General features: G+C 36.1%; 1 protein-coding gene across 2 annotated transcripts in view; it reads right to left on the bottom strand.

Moving 5' to 3' along the window:
* Positions 1-19147, bottom strand: part of METTL25 (methyltransferase like 25) — a 45259-nt gene that overhangs the window by 17001 nt on the left and 9111 nt on the right. For both annotated transcript variants that reach the window (XM_088165012.1, XM_014888747.2), the window contains exons 4-6: positions 14474-15103; positions 12078-12222; positions 2317-2411 (exon numbers count right to left, since the gene is read on the bottom strand). In XM_088165012.1, the coding sequence (XP_088021138.1) occupies positions 2317-2411; positions 12078-12222; positions 14474-15103 (870 nt within the window). The remainder of the gene's footprint in view (positions 1-2316; positions 2412-12077; positions 12223-14473; positions 15104-19147) is intronic.

Raw genomic sequence — 19147 nt, 5'->3', positions numbered from 1 at the left:
TTTAAAGTGTTAATACCTTTAGGCACTCATAAGCAGCTACTCCTCTTATTTTGGTTTATTTATAGGAGAAGCAATGACATCCAACTGTGTGGAAATAGATACATAGAAAATGTGCTTGTTTTTCTTTCTAATGTACAAGAATTTCAGAGGATTGCTTTCTGTGAAAGTGATAAAAACAAATGCATTTTTCTTGCATCTATTTCTACTGAAATACAAATAATTCACTTTGTATATTTAATTATTTAAAAGTAAATATGAGTTCAATGGACAACAATTAGTTTTAATCACAAGTAGTCAGATAAATTGAACTGCTGATATACAGGCAAATAAAGTAACTTCAGACCCTGCAGTTTAAGATACTTTGCATTATTTTTCACTAGTCTTCATACTATAAATGCTGATGTAGATGTGAGACGACCTGATTTTTATGATGCATAGTGACAAAGAATGACAAATAATTAGAAGCATGTAATACTCTTTCACAGTTGAAAAGATGCCTACAAAAATGTCAACAGAGTTTTAGAGATCATAGTAGAAATTAAGATAAAACCTCAGTGTCTGATTATCCAATACTACATCAAATTAGGAAGCAAACCAAAAATGCCTCGCCACTTACAGATTATTATCACCTTTAGTCCTAAACTTCACTACAGTAAATAAGACTGCATGTTACACAGTCACCCACTCCTCCTTCTCCTTGTTATAGAACTAATCTTCTATTTCACACTGCTCTTCAAACACACTCACATAGTTGCAGGTCCTGCATTCATGGCTTTGGCCAACTATCAGGTTTGCCTTTTGCTGCGTAAGCTCTCATAGCAGCATCTATCTGCTGCTGCTGAGGAGATGGATATGGGTTCCAAGACATATTGTAAGGCTCTGAAACTGGAACTCTTGCCCAACACCTCTGGCCCTTGGCAATTCAGCCAATTTGAACTCTGAGTGTCATTGCTCAGCAGACTTTCTGCTAACCAGCCATTAGCCCAAGAAATGTGGATGCTCAGTGGCTCTGTGCTGGCTCCTTTGTACATCCTACATGGCAAGGAAAATCCCAATCATGAAAAATGCATATAGACAATTACAAACATAACAAGAGACATATCCAGTTACCCAGGAGAACTCTTTGCCTTTTGTGAATATTCAAACACAAAGTTTTTAATTGCCAAACTTCTATGATTTCTGAGAAATTTAAAATAGATATATATAGCATGATTAGTACTCCCTTGGGGGTCATTTGCTTATAAAATTTATCTTCCTACCACTGCTGAAAAACAGCCCAATCTTTTTCTTTCCAAAAGAAATGGAAAAGGAAACAGCTAATATGTCAGCTGAGGAAGGACTGGTATTGTATGACACTGACATGAAAAAGAGAAAAGGCAAATCCCTTTAGAAAGCACTTTTCTGCTATGTTTTACTGCCACATCTCTAAAATGAACAATTCTTTTCTTTTACTTTGCCAAGAGTAACACATTTAAGCCTTATGGATCCTAAACAACTGTCCTCCTATATTTTCTCCTGATAGCATTTAATTATCATGGTAGTTCAAGTTTACATAACCTCAATACATTAGTCCACACTGAGTCTTTAGTCTGTACTCTTCTCTGTAATGGAGGTACAGAGCTAGCAGCAGAGCCAAGGCAGAACCTGATGTGATTTATCTGGATATCATAAATTAGAAATTAACAGAGGGAAGGAATAGTGGTCTTCTAACTGAAACAGTGGTCAAAGTTTTCAGAACCTATCTGTTTTTTCAAAGTAGACAACAGCTCATCATCCTATCTTGATGAGGCTAAGTATTTAAAAGTATTTCCATCTCTTGGTGCATAAAAAGACGTTTCCAGACTCCTAAGCCACATGGATTTTAGAGCTCCTCTAGCATTTGGAATAGGCAGGGTTATTCAAGTTTTAAACAGCTAGAACATTCGATATTATGAATAATGAAGGCATTGGGGGAGTTACTGATTGTAATCCTTCTACAATTACCTTGTTTCTCCCTACGTCCTTGGCCAAGAACTATTATCCTGAGGGGTTACCTTGTTTAGGTTTCAGCAAAGTTTTGGCCTTTCTGTCCACTCTTAAAATACATTTCTGTCAATACTCATTTTTTCATGCCTTCAGCAAGTATAAAATATATAAAGCTGGAAGGTCAATACTATTCTTTTTAGATATAATTCATCATGCTTACAACATTAATGATGTTATTCTGTAGACTCTTGGATTAAAGTCATGGCTTCAGGATCAGAAGCCAAAAACAATGAATCCTGTAACATCTGGACAAATTTCTCCATAGGAAAAAGAAAAGAAGGGGAATCATACCAAGCATGCTGACATCCTAGCATTGCGACCACAGCACCAGCCTTTGTCCTTCAAGTACTGACACATGGGAAACCCCCAGACTTGGTCGTGGCATTCTGCAATATGGAGGGGAAAAAAAGGCACAGCTTTTCCTCTTACTGAATACACAATGGATTGAGCAAGATGAACAGTAGGCAACGTAGCAGAAACACTTAACTGTTCTCATCCAGTACCAAAACTTGGGGTGATGCTACAAAAAACATATTCCCTGTAACAAATGTTTTTGGTTTATGCTGAATTTCCGATAATTTCACATTTTCCAAAGCAATTTTAAGTGAGTGTCCTTTACATAAATCCACTGAAAAAACAGCCAAAGGGACAAGAGAAAAGTTTGCACACACTCAAACACCTACACCATGCCACGAATCACAAGATGTAGGCCAAGCAATCATTCCATGCAGCAGGGCTTCAGTATCACTTATCATCTTCATATTCTATCCCAAACATCTTTCAAACATCCCACAGAACATTGTGTATTTGTTTATTCCAGTTCTGAAAGACCATTCTGCTGTGAGGCAGAATGTTTGTTTTCCAGAAAAGAGCAGCTGCAAAGGCTCTTGCTTGTTTCTTCAAAACACCAAGAAGCATTTGCATCACAATCTGTGCTCAGTTTCAGTATCATTTGTATTTTGAATAATAAGACAATTATTCATGTTTAACACTAATGCAAATGTGGGAAAACTGAAGTACAGAGATTACTTTATAGATGTTCTTAACATTCAGTTCTAAATGTACACAAACTCTAAATGTTTAGAGTTTCCATTAACACATTGTCAGCGGATTTTTTAGAATGGTGAATAAGAATTACTGCTTTCTTTAAAAAAACCCCACAAATTGGCTGAGATCCTGGCTTTTTAGCACAGGAAGGTGACAGGGACATACTTCAGAATAAATCATGTAATGGGGTTAAAAAGAGGAGACAGCAGAAAATTTACCAACAGTCAGAATTAAGTGGAATTCATTCCATAAAATTAAGCAAAGAAAAAGCAAAAACTATAAAGAACCCTCCCCACAACTTGTAAAGCCTTTGGCTTTCTGGAAGAAGTGCCCAGTCTAAGCTGACCACTAGAGAATAAAAGCAAGCAGACAAGAATCCTCTACAGGCAACCTCAAACTCTGCTCTCCTTTTAGCCCTCAGGAATGCCAGAGGCTTTTAGGGGCTGAATACTGGTTTGAGAACCGTGATTTAAGAATAGGATTTTATTTATGGATTATTAGCAGAAGGAGAAAGAAAATTCTTTAGAAATAAAGATGAAATTTGACCAAACAGACTGCAATTGGTTTCAGCACTGTATTCAGGAATGTACTAAGAATTTGTAAGTGCCTCATGACAAGCTCTAAAATATTAATTAACTTCAAGTCTAATTATGGAGTATACGGAATATAGGGATATTTCTACTGCACGGATGGCAGTAAGAACTTATTAAATACATTTATTTTGCAAAGAAAACAATGACTGACATGGTTTCTGTTGTATGATTTTCACTAATGTCTTTGTAATATGTATGTTAAAATATTGAAAAATAAAAATTTGCAAGTGAATTAGAAAGATGAAATCCTTGCTCTTTCCAAGCAAATCCCTTCCAATTTATACCCTATCCTCCAGGCAAACTAATCACTCATTCAAGTTAAAGTTACTACCCTGTCAGCTACAATCTCAGTATCAGTGCACTGTACTCATGCATAATTCTGATAATCTTTGAGAAAGATTATCAGTCAAAGCACCATCTTCATTTAAATTATTGAAACTGTAAAGTAGGAGAAAAATAGAGGGAAACTAATGTTTTAAGGTAGAAAAGTTTTTTTGTGTATATCAAAAGTTGACCAAACATCTACAATATTGCTTTAAGTTATATTTATTTTTTCACATCCAGTCTGCTCTCAAGCACACTTTAAAAATTTTTGGATTAATATATTGCCATAAAGTTCATATATTTACAAGTTACATTTTAAAAAGCTAGAAATTCTTTTCATGCCTGCAACTATTTCAGATATACTTAATAATATATAGCTCACTAAATACCTTATTGTGGTTCTGTCTAACAACACAATAGCTGTTCTAAACTCTATGAATCTCAAAAAATATTCAAGAAACATTTTAAATGTATTTTAAGTATTCCATGGAATTTTCACAATAAACAGCTCAAGTGTTCAACAGCGCATGAAGCAATCCTGTTATAATTCAGTACAGAGTAGCCAATCAGACAGAATTCCTTCTATGAACAGTTAACAAAATGGGGAATTTTAGGTAATCATTCAGTGAGCTGAACTGAAGCTATACTAGTGTTTAATATCAGAAGATGTAAGTTAAATAGCAAAGACTTTAACCTAGCTTCTAAAAAAGACTGAATCAAATATTTAATAAAATGCTGCAAGTATTGCAACAAAACATCAGTTTTTTTATTGATATGGAGTTTATAAAAAAATATATAAGGCAATACAAGTAAGATAAAGGTAAAATCCTTTTCATAGTTGCTAACTCTGTATGTGCACAAATGATGACAAGAAGTTCAAGCGAATGGGACAAGCTTCTTCAATACCTTTAATATTAGGCTGTCCATAGATTTTCATCTCTAAGAATAATACTACACTTTTTCGTGTGCTAATATTCAAATTTTACTTCACAAAGTTTTACAGTAAAATATGGTCTTTGTAAAACAACAGGATCAATAAGCTTTAATGTTACTGGGAAAAATAAGCCTGACTTAAGTTCCATGAGATGAACCAGATTAGAAAGGCGTGGAGTCAGCAATGTGGGTGTAGCCCTTGGTGTGCTTTTACCAGCCCTGGTGTCCCTGGAGCTGTAGGCTTTGTGGAATCTCTGAATCCCAACCCTAAACCTAATGGCTGCTTTTGGCTGATTATATAATTCAGTGGATTGAAATGGCATGTTTTCTTCTGCAATTTTTCAGTGGAAATTAATCTTTATTACCTTCCTCAATTTTTCACCCTACTTTGTCTCTTTGTATATATTGTGAACTTCATCAAAGTAGTATTAAAACACAAATAACCCTTTTCAGGTCCTCTATTGCCGCTATCTTCCACAACATTGTAGATTTTCAGTCTACTTCTGTTATTCCAAACAAAATTGATAGCTACTAAACTGCCGTTTTCCTTCATGGGAAAAACTAAATCTTCCATGACCATGTAATTCATTGTTCCTTGAATTTGTATTTTTCACAAAAAGTCCCCTGACTAAGCAAGATTTTGCTGCAGAAAGCAGGGGGCAGTGGGGAAGAAAAATGTTCTCTAATTCTAGGAAACAATCAGCTGTCATCAAAATAATTTCCAAAACTCAAATCTAGAGTATATTTTAATTATGTGCATTAAAACTTTGGCATTCTCAATTCTAACCTCATACTTTGTACACACTGAGAAAAATATAAGATGATTCCAGGTTTTAATATATTCTTGCTATATATATATTCTTGCTATAATATATTCTAATATATTTATTAAAGAAAAATACCATAATAACTTCAATAGGCAAGACTTTCATTTAACATCTGTAAAGCTTACCTTGTTAGTATTTTTTCAAGTTTCGTATTTTTTTCAGAACCTATTTTTATAGAAAACATCTGGGGTTTAGTGACTAGTTAGCTGTGTCACAAATACATGGAAAGGTTCCCAATGCAGCAATATCTAAAGATGCCTTGGGAAGGAAATTAAGCTTTTTGATCTGTTGCTTGGAAGTGTTTTCCTGTGTTGCCATGGTATCAGTGGTAGCTATTTTAAGACATTGGCTGTTGAATATCTTTGAAAATATACCTAGGCTACACATAGATCATCTGTATTCTAATACCCTGAAACAGTGAGTAATCTTTCATATTTGAGTGGAATCAAGTGATACAAAGCCATTATGCTTGTGTAAGTAATCCTTTAGAAAATTCAGTTTCAGAGTATTTGTCCTCTGAATCCACCTTACTCAAGGCTTTCCCAAATTTCACAAGTCTGATAAAATTCTGTATGTGAATTCTGACTATTGTTTTCAACCCTTTTGGTTCCCTTAATAATGTTCCATAGCTTTTAATAGTCAAAGCTTAGTCAGCAAAAGGTCTGCTGACTTCTTCCAGAGTGCCTTATTGAGAAGCTACTTTCCACAGCTTCCTGGAGGGCTTTACAACTCCTCTACCCAGCAGTGACATGACTTTGGAAATCCTTACACAATCTGGACTTTATATTTTGTAGTATTTAAGCCAATCTCAAAAAGAGCTTCTATCGGAAAGTATCACTGAAAGCATCTATATAAGTACAACTATCTCTTATTTCAAATTACAGAATCAAAGAATAAGTTGAGTTGGAAGGGACCCAAGGGATCATCAAGATTACTTCTTAGCCCTGCACAGCACCATCCCCAAGGATCACACCATGTGCCAGAGAGCATTGCCCAAAGATTTCTTGAACTCTGTCAGGCTTGGTGCTTTGACCACATGTGCTGGAGACTGCACATGATCCGAAATGTTGAAACTTCCCCCCACAGGTGAGGTACCTGGGCATTCCCACCTGAACCTGAGCATATATTAACCCCTGAAGTGTTTGTTTCATGGCTTCCCCCAGCCGTGACAGATCAAGTCTGTGACCCATCTCTTCAACCAACAGACAACTGAAGTGCAAAGTGCTCCCAAAGTGCAAAAATAATGAATGGGTAGTGATATCTTTCCTCTCAGCTAGCTACTTTTATAATTTCTTTTTCTTCCTTATATATTTTCTTCAGTGATATTTTCATGCTTTTATGATGTCATATTACTATAGGTAATAACCAAAATGGTTACATTTTCATTTCAGTTATACATTTCATTACATTATACATTTAAATTGCAACCAAGTTGTTCTAAAATATATATATCTACACACACACACACACATATTTATATCTATGTACACACACCTGTCATTCGTTTCTCTCTAATTCAGTCCAAGGGATATATTAAAAAGAACCTCAGTTACCCTGTCTCTGTGGTGGGTCTTAACAGCAGCTCCAAAGCAAAAGCAATATTCATGTGTTTTTTCCTCAAAACAGAGGATACAATACTGAAGAATTTCACTGGTTTCTAGACTGGTACTGATGCATTTGGTGGAAAGGAGGATAGAAAGAAGAGAATGAGAACACAGAAATCCAAATTCCTTTTCAAGGAAAGTAAAATATTCTTAAAAAATGTTAAATTGTCAGTTCTTCTCTGTTAAGGGATAATCATAAACCAATTGGTATATGGCCCCAAAAATGTGTTAGCTGAATGTAAGATAAAAAGCTCCCAAAAATCCTAAGAATATCTCCTGAACAGAGGCACTGAGTTTGTTTTAACACAAAAATCATTAGCAAAGTGATTTTTTCCCAGAAAAACTGATATAATGGCTCACTATGTAAATAGGTTTATGTAAAATGTCTAATAAACAGTAAAATCCTTTCTACTCTGATGTAATTGACTACCCAATACAGTAACAGAGAAGAAAACCCCCAAAGGAATCAATTATACTAATGGCTACGTATATTTTATCAATACGAGAATCTCTATATATAAACAGACAATTCTCCTTAGAGAGAGCCAAAGTAAAACTACTTCGAATTTTCCAAGAGCTGTCATATTATTCCTTACTAACTGAAACTCAGAATTTTGTACTGCTTATAACAGCAGTGAAATTTAAAGTCAGGTGTTAAAAGACATTGGCTTCAACTTTTTAAAACTGAGTTGAAATTTGACATTACACAGCACCTCTTAGTTGTTTTAGCTACTAATAAATCAAAGCAAAGGCTTTCATGATCTTAACAGTTCAAAATTATTCCCAGCATAACTGGAAATGTGGTCTCGTTACAAAAATCTCCAGACGAATTCAGCTTATTTATAGACACATAGACGGACACTGTATACTGATTGCATTATTATTCAAGATTGTGACTGCTGGCACCTACATTCATCAGAAATGCTCCCAAAGTACTCACAGCAGGTCCAACAGAAAACTGAATCAGCCAAACTTGCAATATTTGTACTATTTTTAGAGTATGTGAGAAATGTAATGCATTATTCCCTGAAGTAATCTCAGAAACAAGAAAAAAACCAACCCCAAACTTGCGATATCCAAGGTAATTCAGCAGCCCAACAAAAACACCATAGTAACATTTTGTTGAGATTTTGTCAACTCAACACCTCAGACTTATAAATACTATGTTAGGCACCATAATAGGTAAATTTTATTCCTATGAAGATCAGTTAATTCCTCTTAATATGAAGTGAAAAAGTAATTTTTCACTGACCTCAAACAAGATTGACCTTGGTATTAAATCTTAAGTGCCAGAGAACATACTGTCCCACCATACCAAGTGATGGCAACCACAAGACCATTGCAGCTCCTCTGTGAGCTGGCTCCTCTGCTTCAACTGTGATTATGAGAACGACACTCTGAGTTTACATTAAAGAAACAGCAAAGATGGAAAATGTGCTACTTTGGGGGCAAGAGCTTTGAAGTGGACTTGCCACAACCTTGACTTTAAGGGTGCACACCTCAAGAAAATCAAAAAGCTTTCAAAGAGGACAAATGACATTTTTAAAACAGATTTTGGAAAACTTTGAGGCTACTCAGTCAAGATAAAATAACTTTATAACAGGACTTCCCACTGTGTCCTCACAGGCAAGCCCTTGCTTATTGGACTGATTTCAAATGAGTAAGTCATTTCCTGTGTTGCAGCGAATTCTGCCCAATTCTCTTTGCTTCTTAGGAAGATCTATCCATCACTGCAGAGATGTAGCTCTAAACCTGCTTCCTAATACCCAAACTAGTCTCTCCACATAAAGCACCTTCATGTCTCTGCAATGTCTGATTGATGCCTTTCCTGAGTTCAGAGTCACAGCCTTGACAAGCGAAGAACTATCTACAGTAGATGTAACATTGGCTGAAGTATCACACAAGCTAGCCAGAAATACACAACTGCATGTGGCCAGATGGGATCCATTTAAGCCTCACTAAACTCACTGGTGTCCCATGAAGACCATACTCTATCATCTTTGGCAGGTCATGTCCATCCTTATTACAGGAAACAGGTGAAAACCACACTCATCTTCACCTTCAATCAGTCTCAACAAGTTTATGGAGCACATTCTCCTGGAAATCATGCCCAGGCCCATGAAGAACAAGAAGGTTGACACTAGCTGGAGGAATTCATCAGGCACTGACAAACTATGCCTTCTGTGATGCAGAGACTGGCTCCATGAACCAGGGGACAACAGAGTCATAATTTATCCTGATTTTATGAAGTCTTTCAGAAAGGTTTCCTTAGTATCTTTATAGACAACATGGAAAGATATGACTCAGACAGATGGACTCTAAAATAGGCAGAAAATTGATAGTAATCTGAAGTTTGACAGGGAAGCCTGCAGATTAAGGGATGTGATTATTCTCCCTTTTTAGCACTTGTGAGAGTATCTGGAGTGTTTCTTTGGGCTCTTCAGCCCACCATAATGACTGAAATGAATTTATTGGTGGCAAGAGCACTAAAGGGCTGCAGAGAAGATCAAGAAGGTATCTAACTGCTGTTTTCAACTACCTAAAGGAAAGAGAACAAAAAAGATTAAGCTGGACTATCCCTGGCAGTGCAAAATGAAAAAGACAATAGATAATGCACAATAGCTGCAAATTCTGAACAGATATGAGGAAAAGAACTTCATGGTGAGGGCAAAAATTGAAACGGGCTACAGAATCACTGCCCTTGGAGACATTCAAAACATGAATGGACAAGGCCCTGAATTAAATTATCTCAGTTGGCCCTGCCTTTTGCCATGATGTAGTTCAGATGACCTCCAGAAGTCACTTGCTACTTAAATGCTATGATTTGGTCCATTCTGGAAGCAATATTAAAATCCACTTGCTTCCAACAGCTGCAAGAGGAGTTTGTTTACTGCTTGTACAAGTGAATTGTTGGATCAATACCATCTGATTAGTTACAGAGTCCCCTAGCATACTCTAGAATGCTTTGTCAGTTTGAAGTCAATGCATAGGAAATGCAGACACAAGATACAGGCCAAATTCTTTCTCATTTTCCCTTTGAAAAAAATCTTAACTCTTAGATACTGTCAGTCCTTGTTCTCTTAGCCTCCCCTGCACATTTAAGAACAAGCCATATGGTAGATGACTTAGTAAGGGAATACAACACCATTATACATTTTAGAATATACACTCTCATAGCAAGAGTAAAAAAAAATAATTATTTTGAGCATTACTAGGACAATATATGTATTCTTTCCCAAAAAAAAGAATACTGTAATTTCCTTTTGTTCTGTCCAAATGTTCTCCTTTGAGAATAATTTTGTCCTTCAAGAAGAGAAAAATCAAATAGCTAGAAATTCCAACATGAAATTTGACTTCATTTTCATACTGCTTATGAAACTGCAGTATCTCTTCTAACCATGCACATATATCTGTTTGTTTGAACTTTGAAAAGGTTATCATGCCTGATCCTTTGGTAGTGTCTGGGTTTATGCACTAGTCTGCAAAAAGTAATCCTATATGCTTAGCACAGAAAGCTGTGTCCTCTTTTCAATAATAAGAAACAACCAAATGTTTCAAACACTCAGACTTAATGACAAGTACCTGAAAAGTTCTTAATTTTTTAAAACTCTGATACAAAAGTAATTGCATGGTTTTTTTTCTCTAACTTCATTCCTGTAGCACAGAAATTTCAATTGTATTTTCCTTTCCTTTGCTTTTGGAGTGAGCTGAAGTACATTGAAATTACTAAGACTAATACACTGAAAAAACTGTTAAAATAGTTGCAGAGCAAAATAAAAACAACATGAAAAGATTCTTAAAGCAAGCAAGAGCTAGTGTGTGTCATGGTCAGTGTGGAGCTGTGCTGTAGCTGCCCAAGGAGCTAAAGGAGCTATATAAGCTATATAAGGAGCTGCAGCTATATAAGGAGTTCTGTTAAAGAGCAGTACCTGTTCCTTTGTGTCTGTGAAGTTCCCTGAAAGAACTGAAGTAAACCTTGCCAAGCCATCTCTTTCTCAGATATACTGATATGATGATCAGGTCCTAGGATGTCAGTAGATGGTCATTTAGACTGCTCAGCTATGTACTACTTGTCTCAGGAAAGCTAGCTCCTTAAATCTTTTTCATTATACAGAATTTCAAGCAAAAATACGAACATTCTCTCAAAAATGATCCCTCCCCCCATTTGTAAGAAAATTTGACTATATTCCGAATCCACAACTAATTTTCAGGTTATGTCCCCAAGGAAACCTCATATATATGTACTGCTTCATGATGGGCTGAACAGGCAAAGACCAGCACAGCACCCAGATGACTTTTTTTTGAGTATTACCTTACACTACAAGAATTTAATTCTGCTTATTGTTGTAACTTAACAAAATTGGATGTTGCACGCAGACAGCCATGGACAAAATCTGGTACAAAATATTTCAAAAGGATGGAAACACACTGGATTAGAAGAGCCTATACATTTATAAGTGAATTAATGGAATAAAACCAGCTGTAATCATAACCATATAAAGTTATTATGCACTTATGTCCCTAATCTTAGTAAAAATATCAGGAATATTGGCAAAACAGAAAAGCAACAAAGCATCTGGGAGTGAATGACCCTTATAAAGTAAATGAAACCAGTACTAAATAAACCACTGGAAAGGAAAAAACACAAGGATGTTATTAATTAAAAGGTACTAATACTCCCAACATGCAAACTGGCAGCCACAAGTTAAGATCAGAAGAATTACCTTCTTGGTTTTCAAACTGTTCTGACAACAGATGGTAGCAGCAGCCCACATTGCAAACGGCTTTGATTTCAGGCTTGGCAGTAAAAATTCGTAGTGTATTTGCAGCAAGATCCCCACATGTATGTAGACCCACCATCATACAGTCCTAAGAAGAAAAAGAAAAAAAAAGGCAACAATAAATCATGTCCTTCATCAACTGAAAGAGCACAAATAAAAACAAACTCCAAAACCCAAACGTGGTGCAAATAGCGAGCTGTAAGGAAGAAATACCCAACTCCATGAGGACCCCTGCTGTTCTGTTCTAGAATTTTTCAATGCCAATCAAAGCTATTCAGTGCTATGAAAATATGGTGAAAACTGGCCATGATGCAGCAGAGGTTTAAGTCTATGAGTAACAGCTGCATGGAAGGGATCTACATGTTTACTGGGCACAGGCCATTTTCTCTTGTCTTTCATAGGTTTCCTGTTCTTCTTATTAGTACCACTGCTACTTTTCTTAGTAAAGATTCCTTTCTGCAAATCTGGCTGGACCTATCTAAGGCATTTCTGCTAGTTTAAGTTGCTGAAATCAAACCAACTTACTAAATACAGGTAATAAGATGAAGAACAGGCTTTGTTATTACCCAAATAGCAGTACTGACAGTTTTGCAGTATGCCCCCTACTATTCAACAAAAAAATCGGTGTTCTCTTTCACAGCACAAAGTAATAACTTCAGCTTCAGATGCTCTGCTCTTCTGTCCATTCTATTTCCTACTTTCCTTTTTCCTGAACTTCCCTTTTCCCTCCATTTCTCCATTAAAATTCTCTCTCTTCTACCATCCATAACAAGATATTTCCCTTCTGACATTATTAGTTGGGATCCACATGGCAAACACAGTGTTGCTTTGAATTCCACACATATTTATTAATCATAGAATCAAAAAGTCAATAGAGTTGGAAAGGACCTTAGATATCACCCAGTTCCAACCCCCCTGCCCCACTAGACCAGGCTGCTCAAAGCCTCATCCAACCTGGCCTTCAGCACTTCCAGTGGCATCCACAACTTCTTTGAGCAATTTGTTCCAGTGCTTTATCACCCTTACAATAAAGAATTTCCTTTTAATATCTATCTAATCTAAATCAACCCTCCTTCATCTTAAGGCCATTCCCCCTTGTTCTATCATTACATGCCCTTTTAAAAACTCTCTCTCCAGCCTTCTAGTAAGATCCCATTTAGGTACTGGAATGTACTATAAAGTGTCCCCAGAGCCTTCACTTCTACAGGTTATCAACAAAAAATTAGGCCAGGGTCACTCAACCGAGATAGCTTTCTCTAATCATTCTGATTTTATTTGATTATCTCACCCACCTGTATTACATACTGCATTCATGGCTGAAACAGTAAAACTTCTGCTTTCCTCATTCATGTTCCCTGACAGTATATTTTGTCTCAAGAAAGGCAGTGATATAGGATTTCTTCCACCTTTAACATCATACAAATTACACACTACGAGGATACAAAATCCAGCTGTGCAAATGTACAGGCATATGCTTCATCAACAAACTCTGCTGCTCAGGATGTCTTTTGCAGACAGACATGAGCTTGCTTGACATATTCTAAGATACTCAGCTGTATTTATAGCTCAACTTATAGGGCCATCAGCACCTATGGTCTTGAATTAGAGATCATTACACCCTGGAATAAAATAGTTTGGTTACTATGAACACAAATAAGTTTTTATCATTCTACAAAAGACTGAATGCATCTACTCAATCAATGAATGTTAGTTCAGGCATAAAAACTAAATATACAACCTCAGTTTCTAGACTTGTGCAACTGTCTTTGGGCAGCTTAACTTGGGCTAGTTTGTGTAGACACAAGCCCTGCCAGCTAGTAAGTTACTAAATGAACTATAAGTAATTCTGTAAAGTCAAAATAAAATCATCCTTTACAAACTCTTCATCTTGAGTACCATACATAATAAATTCTCCTATGCCTTCCCAGTATGACAGAAAGCACAAAAATATGTAATTTGAAAAAACGAAGAACTTTTAGGAAAATTGAAACTCCAATGCTTAATATATACATCTACCTGGTAAATAGTAATAAATCCATAATAATTACATTTTATCTATAATGACAGTTGCAAAATAACTGAATATGCTGTTAACTTTGACAGCTCATAAATTCTAAAGACTGATTCAAAGTAATCCCAACACATGTATCAAAATAGAAAAGCAATCTTTATCTGGTAGGCATGCTTCTGCTACCTGGTTAAAAACCATTATTGGGCCAGAATATTCATTTACACCAGAGACAGCACTCTATGTACACTCAGCAAACATGTACATATTAAAATGGCAATATAAAGACAATGAACAATCTAAACATAGTAAATATTTAGAGTAAAATAACCTCCAGATCTGTTATGATGTCATTGAGTTCTGTTTCTGCAGTGATGCAAGAGGTCAATGGAGAATACAGGTTCGATTCACTTGACTTTCTTGCTTTAGCCTGGAGAGATGCAATTTTTCTTTGTACTTTTTCCTCTTCACAGAGTTCCACGCAGTTATGAGATGAAGAAAAATCTTCTACAGCATCAGCAGGAAGAACATTTAGAATAGCAAGAACCTCTTCAGAAAGTTTGGTCTCATGAGATTGTGTCTCAGTCACTAAATCAGCTTCAGCTTCTGTGTTGGTTACACGCGTAGCCATTTCTGTGAAACCACAAGAAGGAAGTAAATCTTGGATAATCGCTTGGCCCTGATTTTGAGGACTGTTGGCATTATTTAAGAGCTCTTCATTGATTGTTTTACAATTAATTTCACTTTCCACTGGCTTGTCATTTGCCTTTTCCAAACTCTGGCTTTTGAGGGCTTCTTTTCCTCTACTCTGATATGCTCTCCAGTGTTTCTTCAATTTTCTATTTCTTTCATGAGCACCATTTGTGTTGGAGCTTGAGGAGTCAATGCCATAAACTTTTAAGTTATATTGCATGGACAAAAATGAACTCAGGTAGCCTTTCCCAGAACCTATATCAATCACCTAGATAATGGAGAAAAGGAAATTGCTATATTAATGGGCAACAAGCCATACTTCAAGTGCAAAATTATTCCCTAAAAATTCAAGCATGGATTGAATAGTTACCTTATTAGTATTATACTTCTCAATGTACCTAGTTGTTTTGCTTTACTGGTCTAGCTTCTGACTTTAAAACACAGAATTAAGTCTTAACTGATGTGCTCTAGAAAACAGACAACTGAGATGCGAAGGGAAGGTGTTAAGAGGAGTTTTCAAGCTCTTCTCAGTGCTATCAAGCAATAGGATAAGAGGCAATGGGTGGAAACTGATGCACAGCAAATTCCACCTAAATATGAACAAGAACTTCTTTACAGTGCAGGCAACTGTGGATTGGAACAGACTGCCCAGAGAGGGTGTGGAGTCTCCTTTACTGGAGATATTAAAGAATAATCTGGATGCAACCCTGCGCCATGTGCTTTGGGATGACCCTGCTTGAGCAGGGGGGTTGGACCAGATGACCTCCTGTGATCCCTTCCAACCTGACCCATTCTGTGATTCTCTCACTGGAATGGAAAGAGGAGTGCTGAAGGAATAATTTTACCCCCCTTTTATTTAACAGATGTTACAATTATATAGAATATGCGCACCTTCACTTCTTCAAATTCTGAATTTTTTCAGTAAAAAGCAGCATTTGGAGCCAAGAGAGGGTTAGTGAATTATTCCTAAGTGTTACCCTGACTGGCTGTAGAGACCAGCTGCAGCTTGCAGAAAGTTTCTTAAGTAAATAGAAAACAGTAATACATTGTTAAATTAGCACTGAGAGAACAGTTTAAAAACAAAAGGAAAAGTTGACTAAAAATAGCAAGAAATGATCTTACACTAAACAAATAAACTGCATTAAATGATTCCCTGCTTTACCTTCCATTGATTACATAGGAAAGGTAATAAGCAATCCATAGCATATCTGTCAAGCACGAACCTTTAAAATGAAATTTTCATGATACAGTAAACGCCAAAGGTCTTGTCCACAGTGAGTTGGGTCCTATGTTTAAACATAGTTTCTGGCACAATCAAGCATTCCAACATTTCCCAGCACCAAATCACAAATGTAATGGATGCTGAATGCAGAATTATATCATCCTTACACACTCCAAATCTTGCTGAACATGCTGCAATTTCCAAGGAAAACTTTGACCAATACATTAAACAAAACAAACGTGCACTTAAGCAAAGTGGCTCAACACTGGCTTCTTTTCAGAGCTTAATCAAGAACTTCTTTAAAAAAACAAGTTCCATTTATATGATAGGAACAGTGCTTAAAAGGGTCAGCAAACTACTGAAAAAAAAGCCCTTGAATTATTTTGCTTTAATGTTTAAATTCAAATCATTAACCTAGAAGTGATTATAGTGGTAATAAATTTTTTGCTTTTATTCTTATTTTACTATTTACTATTGTACATTATAAAATACCAACAGAGAGCAATATCCTCTACCACCCATTATACAACATGGGTATGGAGGTGAAATGGAGGTGAAATTTTTCAAGCTGTCAGTGATGTGTAACATCTGAAGGAAACACCCTGAGGACATGTGCTGTTGTAAAACGTGTTGTGTTTTCATGACTCTAGATTTTTTTAATTAAATGCTACATATATTTTATTTTGCAAGAAGTACAGAAAAAAATCAATAAGGAAAAACTCCTAAAAATTTGTAATTACTGTTTTTTTTAAAGTTGAAAGAAAACAAAACCAAAACGAGTTGCTTTTTAAAGACTGAGAAGGGAGCTTTTCTTTATTTTCCAAAATAACAGGAAAGCTCTCTTCATATATTAGGGATTTGTAACTTTGCACAAATAAATACTGTTATAGTGTATGACTAAAATAGAAAAAAGTTAATGTAGCACAGTCAGCATTTCATATTCAGTGATACACTGCAATAATATTTTTCATTTAATGTTCTAGTTTTTTCAAAACGTAAACAGAAAATAATTCCATCTGTAGAGGCACTCCAAGGTACCTGATATATAGAATCACTGTATGAAACTGCAGCATATTGACAGATACTTAGTAAGGACTGGTTTGTGATTTTATTAGTAACCAGCTACATTGAAACTTTGGTTAAGTTATTAAGATGGCTTTACTTTTTTACTTTCTGAACAGGATTTTTGCTTTCCTTTTATTCCTGAATCTCACAGGAACTATTTAAATCTAAATGAAAACTATATGAAACACCACTTTCCAGAAAATGCAGAGACCACTTACTATTGCATTGTAAGCAAACTGTACTCTCCTACAGCTTTTTCAGTACGTGAAAGTCTCCAATACTTAAACAACTAATATTTGCCTGAAACAAAAGGTAAGCAAGGCTAAAAACATGCTCATGACGGAATAAAAGACTTTCAGAAATGTGCTGCTAGTGTTTTTCTGTTCTCTACAGAGCACACCCACTGTAGGGCTGTGGAGGACACCCACGCTTGTCACTGAGGCTGGCTCTTAAAGGGCTGCTGGAGAGACTGCCTTCCATGGCTGTAAGCGATTGCAGATGCTCACAAACTGATTGTTTCTCAGACAGTAATGTTTGGCCTTAATTAAAGCTCTCTATTTACTTGACAATCCCAGCTGTAAGAATACTGCCTGAAACTTTGTCTTCGTCAGCTGTTCCTCACAAAACAGATGGTCAGGACTGAGAATTTTGATCTCTGTTTCCAAGGATGCCACAGGCCTGACCCAAATCTAGCAAGTACAGCATCATTTACTTATCTAAATTAAACTCAGTCTGAGCCAAATAACCTCCTAACCAAAGTTCAGCTTCAGCAACTCAGAGACGAATCCAAGTTTTGGGGCTTTCCCTGTGGTGGGAGCAACAGCAACTTGGGATGCTGCAGGTGCATTAATTTTAAACTATGCTCATACATATTTACTTACAAAAAAGAATACTCAGAGAAAATACCCTCACCATAAAATCTGGACAGGTACCTTATTAACCTTTGATTTTAAACAAATATCGTTTGCTCTCCACAAATCTTTGTGGGAATGAATATTGACCTGGATGAAGTAAGTCTCCATTTACAGTTACAGACCCTTGCCTGGAAAGCAAGTGAGCTCAGATGTAGAAAGGAATCAAACATGTGTTCAGAGCCCCATGTCACCTCTAGTTTAAAGCAAGGATAAAACTACACTTGCCAGTTACCAGCATTAGAGAGATTAAAATGAATAAATGAACTCACCTCACCCAGATACTTAAAAATTTAGCCTTACCACAACACAGGCCTAAGCTACGGAATCAAACTTAAGCTTTAACACTGAAAAAGCTTACAAAAAAAGCTTATGTATGTTAACTGAGGAAATGGTATTGGTGCATTTTGTATAACAGAATGTGAAACACAGTACTCAAGAATGTCAAGTATTGATGGGGTGCTTGTGTTTTGTCAACAGATCCATAAATAAACATCTACAAGATTTTACTGAAGTAGTGATCTAGTGCACTGTGCAATCATAATTACATGTATATAAAAAAAGGTTACAATTAAATTTGAGAAAGGAATCCTGCAATTCTTCATCACCCAAAGACAAACCTAGTATTTGATGTATGAAACAGCCAACTCATGCAGTAATTGCTGGGTGATAATGGTGTTGGTCCAGGCCTCATACATGTTCTACCAAATGTATTTCATACACTCTTACACAAATCTCTGCTTAATTTGGTCTCTCTTCGAACTAAAAACATCATAACTAAATTTCTAATTTATAGACCTCAATCCATCGTTAAATAAAGGTGATTAGTATAAAACAATAGGAAATAATTTAAATATTGCATCAGAATTGCTTTCAGAATTTCTCAAGATATTCTGCCTTGGTCTGTATGTGACACCCTTGCGTGCATGACACAAGGCAGCTCTCCTACTGATGTGCAAAACTGCCAGCAATATAATACTGACAAACAAGGCAGGACTGGTCCAAAAAGCAGAACAGTTTTTAGCAGTGCTCAACACAGAGAGGATGATCATAACTTTTTGAAATTACTCATGAGTGATTATAAGTCACTGAAAGGCATCTCCTTTGGAACAAT

The sequence above is a fragment of the Sturnus vulgaris genome, chromosome 5 (genome assembly GCF_052056855.1).
Source record: "Sturnus vulgaris isolate bStuVul1 chromosome 5, bStuVul1.hap1, whole genome shotgun sequence".
Classification (NCBI taxonomy): domain Eukaryota; kingdom Metazoa; phylum Chordata; class Aves; order Passeriformes; family Sturnidae; genus Sturnus; species Sturnus vulgaris.
This window is presented reverse-complemented; position numbering and strand designations above follow the sequence as displayed.